At 36.2% G+C, this 15,188-nt stretch overlaps 1 protein-coding gene and 1 pseudogene across 4 annotated transcripts in view; one reads left to right on the top strand and one right to left on the bottom strand.

The window, feature by feature from the left end:
• Positions 1-1,257: 1,257 nt before the first annotated feature.
• Positions 1,258-15,188, bottom strand: part of LOC145562392 (THO complex subunit 2-like) — a 42,869-nt gene continuing 28,938 nt past the window's right edge. The window contains exons 27-33 of one of the 4 annotated variants that reach the window (XM_081622657.1): positions 13,682-13,837; positions 13,512-13,592; positions 13,338-13,422; positions 13,021-13,268; positions 9,959-11,131; positions 3,722-4,047; positions 1,258-1,931 (exon numbers count right to left, since the gene is read on the bottom strand). In XM_081622657.1, coding sequence (XP_081478783.1) covers positions 1,862-1,931; positions 3,722-4,047; positions 9,959-11,131; positions 13,021-13,268; positions 13,338-13,422; positions 13,512-13,592; positions 13,682-13,837 — 2,139 coding nt within the window. In that variant the 3' untranslated portion in view covers positions 1,258-1,861. The other 3 variants (XM_081622655.1, XM_081622656.1, XM_081622658.1) reach the window with 3 other exon arrangements.
• LOC145562904 (uncharacterized) lies at positions 6,898-8,334 on the top strand (annotated as a pseudogene).

The raw sequence follows: 15,188 nt of genomic DNA, 5'->3' as shown, positions 1-15,188 counted from the left end.
AAAGGGGTCAAAAGAAACTGATGATTTGAAGCTGATAGAGTTGGGATATCCAGGCTTTCCCAAATGAGCAGGCGTAGGAGAAGTATCTTGGCAGTTATAAATTAATGAAAAATGTTGCTCCAAAAGTGTAGATATCCCAGAGTGGTCCAAAATCCAAGTATCATTCTCATCTCGTAGACTCATTATTTTATTCCTTCGGCGACGTGCTTGCACCGATCTAAAAAGAAGCCGGGAATGGGATTCCCCCAAAGCATCCCATCGAGTCTTACAGCGCTGTTTCCAAAATAGGAAGGAGGTCCGAACATGAGAAACCTTATCCTCTCGAAGCATAAGAAGGGAACTCCGATCATTCGAATCCAGTAAGTTTAAAGAACTAGAATCACCGAACTCTGCAAATCTTGCCATTCAATACCCCACTGTTGGTTATGAGTAACACACCTAGAGAGAAGATTGTGCTTCAGATCTTGTAATTTCCTCGAAACAGAAAACATTTGGGATCCGAATAGATTGTAGTTTGGTACTTGGTGGTTAACTATTATGAAAAAAGGAAGGCAGAAACTTCCAGGAATCGGATATATGGTTGTTAACATGCTTTTTATTTTTATTAATACATACATGATGCTGACTTTAAAAAGGTAGGGTCATGGCCATGCTTAGTATGACAGAATTTTTAAATGAGAGTAAGACAAGGAGAGGCAGGGCCATGTTTAATACTTCCTCTGTTTTTTTTTTTAATTTTTGCATCATACGAGTTGGGCATAATGATTTTAATAGTGAGAAAAAGGAAGAGATAGAAAGGTAAAAACACAAAAGTGTCCATGTAATGTTAAGATATAAAGAATAAGTATGAAAAAGTAAAGGATATGTTGGGTATTTGCAGTGTGAACATAAATATTTCTTATCCTGAAATGAAAATGGTGCAATATTTGTGAAGTTTCCTTAAAAGGCAAGTGGTGCAATATTAAAAGAACGGTGAAAGTATGGGGGAATTTTCTGAAGCGTCAACGAATGTTAGTTGTTGGCCGGTGGCTATGGTTGAAGGGATAGCTTTGGTAGGTGTGGTTTTGATTGTGGTTGTTGTTTAAGTTCAGTTAGAGGGGAAGGAAGGGTGAGGAGAGATAGGGGAGGAAGGGTGAGGAGAGCATTTCAACATTCAAACTCTTACCAAATTAATGTTGAAAGTAATTGGAAAAAGTACTAAAGAAAAGAGTAAAAAGTAATAACAGAGAAACTATAATGAAATAACAAAACAGCTAATTATTATTTCAGAATGTATGAACACTTATATATAGAGGCAATAAGATAAGCCATAAATAATATCAAAATTGCCGGTTTTTAAATATACATGTATATACAAAACAGGAAACATATTTCTATTGGAGTAATTTGTGACTAAATAGCTAATAGAACAGAATTTTTTTTAAATAAAAATCTACCACAGGATCAAACTCCAATATGTCCTAAATATGTCCTCTTCCCTTGTGCAATATGGAGGTTAACACATGCACTAGCACAGCAGTTCTCAAGCAATGGCAAGAGAATCCAACTTTGCTTCATCCCCATTAGCTGAATTTCAATGATCATTCATAAACTTCAATTTCGGGAAATTCCAAATCCCCCTATGTTACAATTGTAATTAGTATCAGAACATTGCTCTAACAACTTATAGATCCAGTTACAATACTGTTCACATAAGAGATTTCTCTACATTTAAGTCAAACTGAAGATGCAGATTCTTACTAGAATTTAAACACTGGATAAATCCTCAACATCGCAGGAGGTGATCTGATAAAACAAGAAATTACTGACACTTGGTCTCAATCAGCAACACAATGAAAACAGACATTCTGATCGCTTGAAATCATTTCCTGTGTCTGCGTTTTGCTTCTGCTCTGAGTCTTTTCTCATCCTCCCAATCACGTTCGTACATTCTGTCACATGCTCATTAAGGTATAAAACAGTATACAGCTAAAGGATCACATAGATCAATAAAAATACAGAAAGCAATAGTATAGTTAAGACAAGCACCATCTAAACAATTATCGTTGCATTTCTTATTAGATAGTGATACAAAGTATTTGCTCAAATGTTTAAAAAAAAAAAAAAAAAAAGTATTTGTTTCAAAAAGCAGCATGCTCAAAATTTTACTTTCTCCGTTCTACAATATTGTGCCATGTAGTGTTTTACGGTTCCAAACACACAACTTTGACGATTAATAAGTTTAATTCACAATAAGCATATAACAAAATTGATATTTTGAAAGTATAAATTCAGACAAATCTAACAATATACTTCTACAATTCTCCTTGCGTATAAATCACAATAAATGGATAAACAAGGGCATGTGAACAGTGAAAAAGTCAATATGGTGCAATATCTGTACAATGGAGGAAGTATATGGTAGCCACACCTCATAGAACTATACTTTCACAGGTACCTACCACATACAGAATTTGCTAATATATGCATCATTGTGATATAGTCACAATGGCACAGCAGCAAAAACTTCTGACATACTCAAATAACCTACACATTTTATCATTAACTCAATCTACAATAAATTGCAATAGGTAAACTACCTACATTTTATAGTTTATACCAGTGTGAGGTTAATGCCTCGTGATTTTATGGTGTAAACAAGAAGCTGCATGATGATCACTGCCCTCAATTATTTCAGAATGGTCGTCTAGCACTGCTTATTGATCTTTGATTTCTATTATTAAGGCAAACAAAATCAATGTGATAAATTTTTTAAATAATTTAAATATTGATTCAAATTACATAAATATTTTAAAATTATGCATTTTTAACATACATGAAATATTTTCATAATTTTTTAGCAACAGAATGTAAACATTCTTTTTCTAGTTGACCTAGAGTTGAGTTTGAGCTAAATCTGAGTTGAAAAATCAAATTTGAGACAAGCTTCATAATTTCAACCTAGTGAGTAGAACTTGAGTTTCAGCTCGCTTCATTAAAATCCCTAAGTCAGAGGATAAAGAATGCAGTAATTATCCATAGAAACGCAGTAATTTTTTTACAGATTAGTAGAACAAACACTAGAGCACAATAGAATTAGAACTGGCATCCCAAACCTTCAAAGAGAAAACTAAGTTCTTCAGCAGTCAGCAAGCTTTTACAGTTCTTCATTCTTCTGATTGGGCTCCCTAGTAAATTTATAATATAATTGCAGTCATAATAGCTGCAACGAGACTAGGGCAAGCAAAGAAAAGACAGATTTTCGCAATAAATTCTACTTTATAAAGGAGTATGAGTTTCTACCTTATTAATTAATTTATTTGTATAATGGCTAAAACACTTCATCCCTAACATACTCTTCCCCTTAATGTTTCTTAAGGCTTTACTAAAATGAATTTCCAAAAAGTCACTACTATTAAAATTTCCAGTGCGTTCAAAAACAGTTCTCACTTGATGTCTTAAATCTCTCTCCCCCTACCTCCTCCCCCCCCCCCCCCTCCTCTCTCTCTCTCTCTCTCTCTCTCTCTCCCTCTCCCTCTCCCTCTCTCTCTCCCTCACTCTTACAATTTACTATTCACTTTTATTAACATTCTTAATTTCCACGTGAAGCCCTAGCACAAATAACATAAAGTGGGGATTATATTCGAAAAGACTAACATGAGACTATGAGAGTGCACAAAGAATTACGTATAAAATCTGGTAACATTTGTAAATCAAAGCGGAAGACTCAAAAAAAGGATACGGGTCAACATCACGTCGTACCATCTTGCTTGGTGGTTCTTTCACATGCATCCTCATACCTGGTTCCTCAAAGTATGCTGGACGCTGAACCATTGTACCTTTTCGATCTCCTCTTTCCCTGGCATCATACGCTTGTGCAATGCCCATGGAAATTGGGGGTGGTGGAGTAACCGGGGAATACTCACCAGGTTCCCCACCAGGAATATGCTCCCTTTTAAGTTTCCGTCTTTTTGAGGCTGCAGTTGAATCTATTTCCTCTTTCAAAAGGTTTGCTCTATCCCTGTCCCGCTCTCTTTCTTTCTCCTTCTCCCTTTCTCTCTCCTCTACCTTCAACAATGAAAATATTAGGTCATTTCGTAGTAGGAAACAATGAGGCGCACATAAAAATAACCTTGAAAAGAAAATTTAGCAGCAGAGGGACTCATTTTACTGTCTTTTCAATGTGTCAAATGCCTTTCTACAAGGCCACAAAAACTAAATTCGACCTAGTATTCATATCTAATAGCTAATGGCCAAAAATACCATTATGGAATGACAATTAAACAATTAGTCATTCAACATTAGCCAAATTGCCAATATGATATGACACAAAAAACAGTTGATATGAAAAACCAGGACGTAACAAAACGCCAGCATTGCAGAAATCCTCTTCAGTACATATAATTTACATCTCTTAAGTTCCACATTAATCAATGCGTAACATTGTTATGGACTTATGGTCTTTATGATTTCCTAATAAGCTCATTTCATTTCAATAAATATTTTAGAAATCAGTAATGTTAGTGAATCCATTATGTTTGCCAGAAATTGCACAAAAAAGAATAAATGTCATACTAAAACCCCACAACTTAGTCATTAGCCCATTCAAGTTTGCATGAAAATGTAGAAACTAACTCATTCAAGTGACAATGTCAAAACACCCACTAACCAGATATAGCACCAACAAAAACCCTAAATAGTGAAACTAACAGAAGTAGCCGAGATGCACAAAAAACAGATTGGACAAGTACATAGAAAGATGAATTCGATAAAAACATCCCGTTATCACTATTTTTGAAATTTAAAAAAGTAGAAACATAAGTCTTGTCCTGAACAACTCATTTAACATTATGTATCCAATAATTAATTCTTCACATATTGTTATGCAATAGGCTGCTTAATGACAGTCTCAATGATAAACACCAGAGCCATGCTATTGAATACACCAAATAGCTTGTTATTTCACACGTAGGAAAAATTGATAGGTCAATTAAAATAATCTCCTGTATTGAATAGGTCAATAATGCATCGGATGGTTCTTTATGACGATTCATGTTAGCGACCCAAAATCATTTTTGGGACTAAGGCTTTGTTGTAGGTAATCTAAAAAAATCCAGTAACATGGTAGCTTAGTTTTAAAAAGCGCGCCTAGGCGCACTTGAGGCGCGAGGCGAAGCGAGGCGTCCTCCAAAGCGCCTCTCAGCTCTGTAGCGTGGTGAAGTCCAGGAGGCGCGCGCTTCAGAGCTTCTTCCTTGAGGCTTTGAGACACGTGCTGCTTTAACTTATTAAAAAAAAAAAAACAGGCTTTAATAGAAGAAATCAAAGAGAGAGAAAACAAATCTTTTGAAAAGTAAAACCCTAGCCACCGTAAGCAGCCAATTCTCGTTGGGTCTCAGCCGATTCTCGCCGGAAACAAGCCGAGTCTCGCCGGTAACCAGCCGATTCTCGCCGGAAACAACCGGTCTTTGGTGGATCTCGCCGGAAACCAGGTTAGCTTGCTGTTCTTTTTGATTTTTTTTCGTTTTTTCGTGTTCTCTGTAGTCTGTTGTCGTTTTTGTTTTTGTTTTGTTTTGTTTTTTTTTTTTTTTTTCTGGGTTCTGTTTGTCTGTTTTTTTTTTTTTCCTTCTTTCCAGTTTCTACTTGCTCTGTTTTTTCAGTTCTTTTCTTTCTTGTTTTTCTCTGTTTATATTTATGTTGTTACTGTTTTCTGATTCTAGGAACATGAATGAAGAGTCCCTTCCTTCCACTGGATCTTCCGATCTTGACACGGCTAGAAAATATGGAAAACTGGAACCTAATAATAGAGTTAATTGGCATTGTAGTTTTTGTGGTAAAGTGACAAAAGGGTGGGGCACATCGTTTAAAACAACACTTAGTTGGTGGCTTTAGAAATGTCACTAAATGTCCTAAATGTCCCGAACATGTGAGAGAGGAAGTTAAGACTTTTATGCTAAACAAAGCTCAAGCAAAAGTGGATAGTCAAATGATGCCGAGCATGTCCCAACTTGAAACGGATGATGTTGATGAAGAAGAGGAAGATGTTGTCACAAAACATGAAAAAGTTGTTAAAAAACCTAGGCACAAAGATCCTTTGGATATGTTTATCACTTCAGCTCCTAAAGAAGAAATGAAAGCTAGGAAGGAAAGGAAAGGAATTTTTGGTGCTTGTGATAAGGAGTTAAGGGAGAAAACTTGTAGGACAATTGGTAAGTGGTTTTATGATGCAGGAATTCCATTCAATGCGGCTACCTATGATAGCTTTGGAGCAATGATTGAAACTATTGGTCAATATGGTCCCGGATTAAAACCACCAAGTATGTATGAGCTTAGAGTTCCTATCTTGAACAAAGAAGTGAAAGATGTTGAGATGCAAGTAGAGGAGAACAAGAAAGAGTGGGCAAGTAAAGGTTGTTCAATTTTATCAGATGGATGGTGTGATTCGGTTGTCCAAAAGGATATTATAAACTTTCTTGTCAATTCTCCTAAGGGTTCCGTGTTCATAAGATCCTTACATGTTTCAAATGTTGTGAAAGATGCAGAGTTATTGTATAAACTTCTAGATAAGATGGTGGATGAAATTGGAGAGGAAAATGTTGTTCAAGTGGTGACGGACAATGCATCCAATTATGTCAAAGCCGGTATGAATTAGTAAATAGTCTTGTCACTCTTGTGATATGTTCAATTAAATTTTACTAATTGTTTTGCTTCGTGAGTTTTTATTTATTACTTTTTTTTTTCTTTTTGTGGTAGGAAAAAAACTTGAATCTAAGAGACCTCATCTTTATTGGACTCCTTGTGCTGCTCATTGTATTGATTTGATGTTAGAAGACATTGGCAAACTACCGAGTTTTGAATGCACTAAAGAAGTGCATGTTCATCAATGGCTATATTTATAGTCATACCTCTCTTGTGAACTTGATGAGAAAGTTCACACAACAAAGAAATTTGCATAGGCCATCAATTACTAGGTTTGCAACATCTTTCATTACACTAGCTCAATTTCACAAGCAAAAAGGCAACTTGAGAAGTTTCTCAAGAATGGAGTGCTTCCAAGTGGCAAAAGGAAGCGGGAGGAAAGAGAATTACAACTTATATTTTGCAAGCAACCTTTTGGAAGAATGTGGTGTATGCTCTTAAGCTAACAAGTCCCCTTGTTAAGGTGCTTAGACTTGTTGATGGGGAGAAAAAGCCTCCAATAGGATACATTTATGAAGCCATGGATAGAGCTAAAGAGGCTATAGCGAAGACTTTTGAATTAAGAGAAGAGCACTACATTAAGGTATTTGAGATCATTGATAAAAGGTGGAATAGTCAACTTCATCATCCTTTGCATGCAGTGAGTTTTTATCTAAATCCAAAACTTCATTGTGATCATTCCGCAAATGTAAATTGTGAGGAAGTTTTGAAAGGTTTGTATGATTGTATTGAAAGGCTAGTTTCGGTTGTGGAAACTCAAGATAAAATGCTTGCAGAGTTGGATGAATTTAAGAATGCTACCGGTCTCTTTGGTCGTACAATGGCAATTAGGCAAAGGAAGACCAAATCTCCGGCGGATTGGTGGTCGGCTTATGGTGCAACAACGCCTAATCTCCAAAAGTTTGCCATCAAAATTCTAAGCCTCACTTATAGTGCTACAGGTTGTGAAAGAAATTGGGGTGTTTTTCAACAGGTTTGTACCTTCTTTTTTATTGATTTACCTAATATGTTTTTATTTTATTACATTATATAGCGTATATTATTCTATTTTTACAGCTTCATTCTAAAAAGAGGAATCGATTGGCACAAAGTCAATGTCAAGTATAATCGAGCATTGCAACGGTGATACAAGAGGAAAGACACTATTGATCCCATTGTCTTAAATGAAATTGATGAAAGCAATGAGTGGCTACTTGGAAGAATGGAAGAAGAGGAGGAGGAGAATGATTTTGTATTTGAAGGGGAGGACTTGACTTGGAGTACTGTTAGTAAAGCCTCCGGAGCTAATGAACCTTTCTATGCTACTAGAGGAGCATCAAAAGTTGATAAAGGAAAGGGAATTGCTAGTGGCTCCACTTCTAAACCACGTCATTCAATTGTGATAGATGATGATGATGATGATGATAATGAGAACTATGATGATGAGATGGAAGAGGATGTTAGTGGAGATTATGCTCTTATCAAGAAGAGGAGGATGTGTATGATGATTCATCGGATGAGGAGATGGATTACTAGTGTCTTAGTATGCCATATAACACGCTTGAAGACCTACTATGTTTGCTTTTCTTTCTACTTGATTTACTTTTTATGTTGAATGTGTGATTTACTTTTTAGTTAAAGAGTTTCATGCCATTAGCGCCTTTTAAGGGTATCTTGTAGTTCCTTTGTTCTGCGAAGCTCGGACTCGGCCAACCACCCAGCCGTACCGGTGTCGACACGACGCGACCCGGGTGCGGACACGGAATCCGGGTCGGATCCTTGGGTGAAAAAGTAGACTCGTCAATCATAAACCCTAAAAATAGAAGGGCAGATTCACTAAACCAAGAGCTTAAACCTTAGGTTTCTTGATCGAAAGTGAAAAACGAGCACTCCGACACCAAGAACTTGCCGAATTTCTTTGCCGGCAACGGGAAATTGGTTCTTTGAGTTTTCGACCATTCAACTGCCATTTCTGATTTCTTTTATTCATTTTTTTAATGGGAGTGGTGGGGTAGGTAGTCTTGAAAATTGAAATAGTAAGTTAGTGTGGGGGTGGGTGGGAGACTCACGTGATTTATTTACTGTATTTCTTTTGTTTTTTTACTGTTTTTCTTTTTTTACAGCTGAATAATAAATATTGTACTTATACTTGTACTTTGACCTTTTTATTTTTATTATTTTTTGTAAACAATTTACTTTGACCTAATTTTACTTACCTTAAACTCTGTAAATTTTTAAATTGTCGTGTCCCCGAGTCCAAATTCAAAATTTAGACTCTTTTAAAACGTGTCCGCGGATCCTTAATTTTATAATATTTCGAGTCTGACACTTGGACCCATACCCGAGTCTGACACCCGTACCCGAGTCCGAGCTTCCTAGCCTTTGTTAATTTATGCATTTATAATATGTTACTTTGATTATTTAAGGCTTATATCTTGGTAAAGAAGTAATTTATAAGGTTTTGGGCACTTAAGGTGCGCCTCGTATCCAAGAGGCACGCGCCTCCGCTTTGTGCCTCGCGCCTAGGCTCCGAGGACCCTTTGCGCCTAGCGCTTTTTAAAACCAAGCATGGTAGTATAAAAAGGTTTGTTGACCATATGTATCTTTTATGATTGAAATTAATTTCACTTGATTTTTCCCAGTTTTCTTTTAATTGTCACTCATATTTTCCCTTTTGTCACTTCTCCAAAGATTGAAGGGAAAAAAAAAAGAAAAAGAAAAAAAATATATAGATAAATAAAAGAAAAATGATTAATGAAAGATATAGGCAACTACACGTCTACACATGTGCCTTACAGGTTACAGCAAATTTTATGGCTGTATTACAAATCAAGTAACAAAAAAAGAAAATTTTATGGCTGTATTACAGATCAAGTAAACCTATAATATTATAATTGTGCAAGCATGTTTTTGACACATCACAAGTTCATCGATAGCAAGCAGCCATCCCCACTATAGCAACACATAACATTAAGCATATAGAAAGGCCACAATAGTCTAGTTTAGCTGATGATGCTACCTCTGTTCCACAATTATTGCTCCATGTTGACTATACACTATTCACGAACTTCTTTGACCGTCTATTGTGATTTATACATACAGAAAAATATACATGTGGGATCTTTTTAGATTCATCTCAATTTATACATTCTAAATACCAACATTTTATAACATTTACATAATGAGATTTCCAAATATAAATGGTCAATGTGGAATATCAATTTTATTAATTAGCTAAAACTCATTGCAATAATTGGTCAATTGAGACTTTAGTAACAGCAAATGATTGATTGTCATTACATACCTTCATCGAAGAAATCTCCCGTTCTTCACGCTTTCTATCTCTAAATTCGTCTTCTCTTCTACGCCTGGAATCATCTTGCACAGTCAACAGGCTTTCCTCTGACCGTCTACGTTCTTTTTCATCATGTTTAGGGGAAAGCCTTTGGGCATGCCTAGTGGTTGGCAATCTTCTTTCAGCATCATCATCTCTTCGATTAGCATTTACAGATTGCGGAACCACATGAGGTGGTAAAGGGGGTGGAGGTGGCAAATTCTGACAATGAAACCGATCATCACTATGAGATTTATCACCAGATACTTCATTGTAACGCAATTTAACTCTATCATCCTTGCTTCTTTCATCCCTGGTTTTGTCATTAAGGCCATCAAAACCCCTTTCAATCCTCCGATCTGGTACTTTGTCGACAGAGCGCTCTCTTCCATACCGTTCCATTGATCTGTCTATTGCCTTTTCAGAAATATCATCACCCCGGAGTTTATCACTGCGCTCGGATCTATCTCTGTAGTCCCTCTCATATTTTTCACTATTTTTCTCCTTTGTCCTATCAACATGTTTATCAGCAACCCAACCTAAAGCTGATTCCTCAGTCCCGGACTTATCCAACTCTGAAGAGTAGGATTTGTCGATTACTTTTTGCTCAACTATTTTCTCCCGATCAGCTAATCGAACATCAACATCCGTATCTCTCACATCAGAATCACCTTTCCTCCGTTTATGAAGCCTATCTGATTCTTCTGCAGGACTAGTTCTTTTTTGTTGTCTTTCTACAGCCCTCCCACCAGTATCATGCTTCGGAGAGTGAGCTGAACGGGCATGTGAAGGCCGAGGAAAATCAGATTGATCTGTGCCATCATCCCTCAAAGAACCCCTTAAATTAGAGGATTTTGTGGATCCAACTTCTCCCCGCAATTCACTAGCTTCTAAGTCAACTCTAGTGGAAGATGCCAAGCCTTTAGATGAAGGAGCTGAATTACCATTTATAACAGATGCAGACAAAACAGCAGCTTGCCCAGTTTGCCTCCCTTCTATAAGATGGCTTCCATGATCTCTATCACTTGCAGAAGCACCACCTGTTCTGCTAGCAACCTTGGCTGACTTTGCCTCATCTTTAAGCTCTTGTTTAAGTTGCTTTGAACCAGCTCCAGCTGAGGTACGTTTAGCAGCAGTTTTTTGCTGTACAAACATAATCCAAATCAGACATTAATTTTTCTCTTTTTTGACAATTGAGGGATGATAGATCAGGATCTGTGCAGAATTTGTGACCTAAGACTTAAACAAGACAAGAAAATCCAATGTTGAACGCCTTAATTGACCAAAGATATTGTTAATCCTAGAAGACTTCTTAAACAGATATCTTATTAATGATCTAACCCAAATGCTCCCAAACAAAGCATGATAGTTGCGACAGGTAGATATTTCCCATAACTCAAGGAAAAAATGAATTTGCAGGCTTGCAGCCATAAGGAAGTGATTTGTTTAGTGAATCAAAAACAAGTTTATGGATAAACTAAAATCTATAAGTAGCAGTTTTACCAAAGGGATGCAAACACACACACATACCAACTGCTAGAGTTCAGGACACGACTCGCAAGGAGTGCTCTGCAACAAGAGAATTTTGTTTCTACCATAACAACTGCTAGTGTTCAGGACATAACATACTAACTCATTGAATCTAGTTTAATTGTATGCCTTGCAAAGTTGTCAGAATCAGGACTATACATCGGATTGCTAAAGCTATTTAAAATCAGAACGTATTATGTATTTGTTAAAAATATCATTATACCATTGATTATTAAGTATGCACGTCTTTCCCAAAAACTTTCTTTCTGTTAGCCGCTCTATCTTTCTTATTTCATATTTTTAGCACCGACAACATCAACTCTTTATGTTAAGGTATTAAAGGTATAGAATAATATACATGGCTTGCTAGTATTTCGTAGCTTTGAATTTGTTACAATTAAATTCTAGATCATGTAATCATACAAGAAACTAATTAGTTAATAACATGTAGAAGTGATTTCATCACAGGTTGTTATTGTAGAATTGAATCATAAAATCATAGGATCCTAAGACTCTATAATGTTAAAAGGTTTTTTTGACTTTTACCACCAAAATATTCACAAAATTGTTTTTTACTACCAAAAATTTTAGAAGTTTTATTTTACCACCTAAAAAATTTCTAAAAATTGTTTTTTACCACCTATCTTCAAGAAAATAATTAAATCTAACGGTTTAAAAAAATATTCTTCGATTTTCGTGCGCAAAACATTTAGGCATTTTGGCTCTTTGAGTCCAATTTGAAGTTGATCGAAAATGCCTCATTTTGTGTGTTTCACAAAAATCGAGGTATTTTTAAACACGCAAAAGAAAGCATTTCCAATCATTTTTTGTCAATTCTAACCTCAAATGAGATCCAAAGGACCAAAATGCCCCCCAAAACCCCTAAAGACCATGTGTTTGGCACGAAAATCGAAGAATTTAAAAAATTCCGTTAGGTTTTTTACGGCAGGTGGTAAAAAACAATTTAAATTTTTTTTTTTTTGGTGGTAAAATAAAACTTTTAAATTTTTTGGTAGTAAAAAACAATTTTGTGATTTTTTTTTTTTTTTTTTTTTTTTTTTTGGTAAAAGTCAAAAAATCCATGTTAAAATTATACAATACTACTTGAATCGGGATCAGGCAATTGATGCATATTTTGAGAACATAGAATCATAAGATTCAAAGTTTCAAATCACAATTCTAAAAACCATGATGTCAACTAAGGTAAGCTCTAGAAACACTTAATGTATGGGAATGCTACCATAGAAATGAGGTAATAATCTTGGCTTTCTTAGGACTAAGAGACCAATTAGAAAGTGCATACAAAGGAAGCTAGACAATAATTTGAACGGGTTCTTTTACCAAGATGCCAGGCTTTAAGTGGGATACTTTTTGAAAGATTAAGGTAACTAAGGTTACAGAAAGCCACTAATAAATGTTTCTGCTTCAAGTTAATACTTCATTTCCAGTTTAAGTGGATACCAAGGACTGGTGTAACGATTAAGGGAGAATATAGGCAATACCTCACTGTCGGTAGATAACTTTAACACTCCTTTGGCATTGTTTTCATCCACAGTCTTGTTTGAAGGCTCATCTACCTGCTTTTGACTATCTAGTGATCGTGATACTCCTACCTGCGCGCCCGTTGGCTGCACATCTGACCCATTCGCAAGTGAACCACCTTTCTTAGCATTTCCTGAAACATTTTCAGGTCTTTCTGACTTGACATCTGCAATCTTCACTCGGAATGCTTGATCTTTCAGGGAATTCCCTGAATCCAACGGCTGAGCTTCAGAGGAAACTCTTCCCCCAGTAGGTTCACTTTGAGAAGAACCATTACCTGTGGAAGACTTTGGTGCGACAGACGGTGCAGGTTTCAGTTCAAGATATCCCATCCCAAACTCATCTTCAGTAACCCATGACGGCTGAAACCGAATGTACTTTGTATAAATTACAATTATTTAAGATAATGAGTGACTATGAGCTACTCCATTGCACTGCCCAATTTATTTACCTTTCTAGCAGCTAAAGCAGCTGCAACACCAGTGGCTAGAACCTTCAAATCTTCTCTCTCTTCACCTTTAATTTTTGCTACCTATAGAAATGGCAAGAAAAATACACTTTAAAATGTATTTGTACAAACATCAGCTTCACAAATTCAGAAATGTTCAAAGATCTTGTTACTCGTTTCTCAATGTTAATTCCACTTTTCCTAGTGACTGGAAATACACTTGTTATTTTTGTCAACACGATGAGTGCATTTCGAATTTCCATATATTCTGCAGATTCCAAGCACTGTATCAACAGCCGGGTGATTCTTTGACTCCATTTCCAATGCACCTTCACATTAAGAAAATGCAAATGAGTATCCTGTCCCATTATAAAGTAAGGAAATAGTTACCATACACAATGGTTAGTGGCTTTTCATGGAAACATTAGTCACTGCCCATCACCAAATAGAAGACGTCATAATAAAAAAATATGCTATGGATTGACATAGCTTAAAGAAAAATAAAAGGAGAAATGTGAGGATTAGAAGATGAAGCTTGATTGTATTATATACATGGAATAAGCAATAAAAAAAGATAGGTACAACTCTTACATGCTTTAGACTTAATAATTTTAGACTCTTCACAATATTCAAAATTAGAAAAAAATAATAAATACATAAAACGATTTTTTCTTCATATACCCCCGAGTTTTCAGTTTATTCATCATATACCTTTGAATTTATTCAAATGCACCATATACCCCCGAGTTTTTTAAAAAATAATGCATTATATACCCTTAATGGCTCTGACCCTTAATGGCTCTGTTCGTCATTAGAATAAATTATGCCCCAAACCACCTCACTTACATTCCCTTACCTTCCACTACCCCCGAAACTACCCTCTCCCTACTTTTCACTACCCCCGAAACTACCCTCTCCCTCCTTTCCCGCACCACCGAAACCAGCCAGATCTCCTTCCCCCACCCCAAAATCAATCATACTATTAATGAAGGGGTGCGGGAAGGAGATCTGAGGGTGAGATAAGGGATCTGGGGTGGTTTCAAGGCATAACCAAACAAACTCCACTCGAAGTCGTTATAATTATATAATGCATTTTTGTAAAAACTCGGGGGAATATCGTATATGGAAAATTTTAAATTTCCAAGGGTATAAAGACAATAAGCTAATAACTCGAGGGTTTGGTAAAAAAAACTGTAAATAAAAAAATTATTAAAAAAAATCACTAATTCAAAACTCTCCACATTATTCAACATGATCTCTCTCTCTCTCTCTCTCTATCTCTCTCTCTCTCCCACCCCACCCCCCCCCCCCCCCCTATCCTCCTCTATTTAAACAACTACTCATTTGTTAAGGGAGTTCTTACTTCTACTTGATTGACTTGTCTAACCTTATTTAAACTTACATTATATGCATTTGTGAGCCTGTCGGAACTTATTAAAATTACTTTGTTTGACATTATCATATATACATCTATTTTATATAAGTCACACCCTGTAGCCTGTGTTTTAGGAATTTCTTTTATGTAACCCTCACACTTTCACACACAAAAAAACAGGTGCAGGTGAGGGAGGAGGGGTGTTGAGGAAGACATATCCACAACTAGTTCAACTAAAAACACAAGTGTCCAGTGCATTGGTTCGTGAACACATGTGCGTCAACATAAGCAAATTCTCTCAAGCC

This window comes from Chenopodium album, chromosome 10 (genome assembly GCF_948465745.1).
Source record: "Chenopodium album chromosome 10, dcCheAlbu1.1, whole genome shotgun sequence".
Classification (NCBI taxonomy): Eukaryota; Viridiplantae; Streptophyta; class Magnoliopsida; order Caryophyllales; family Amaranthaceae; genus Chenopodium; species Chenopodium album.
The sequence above is the reverse complement of the archived record's forward strand: the minus strand, read 5'-3'. Positions and strand labels throughout refer to the sequence as shown.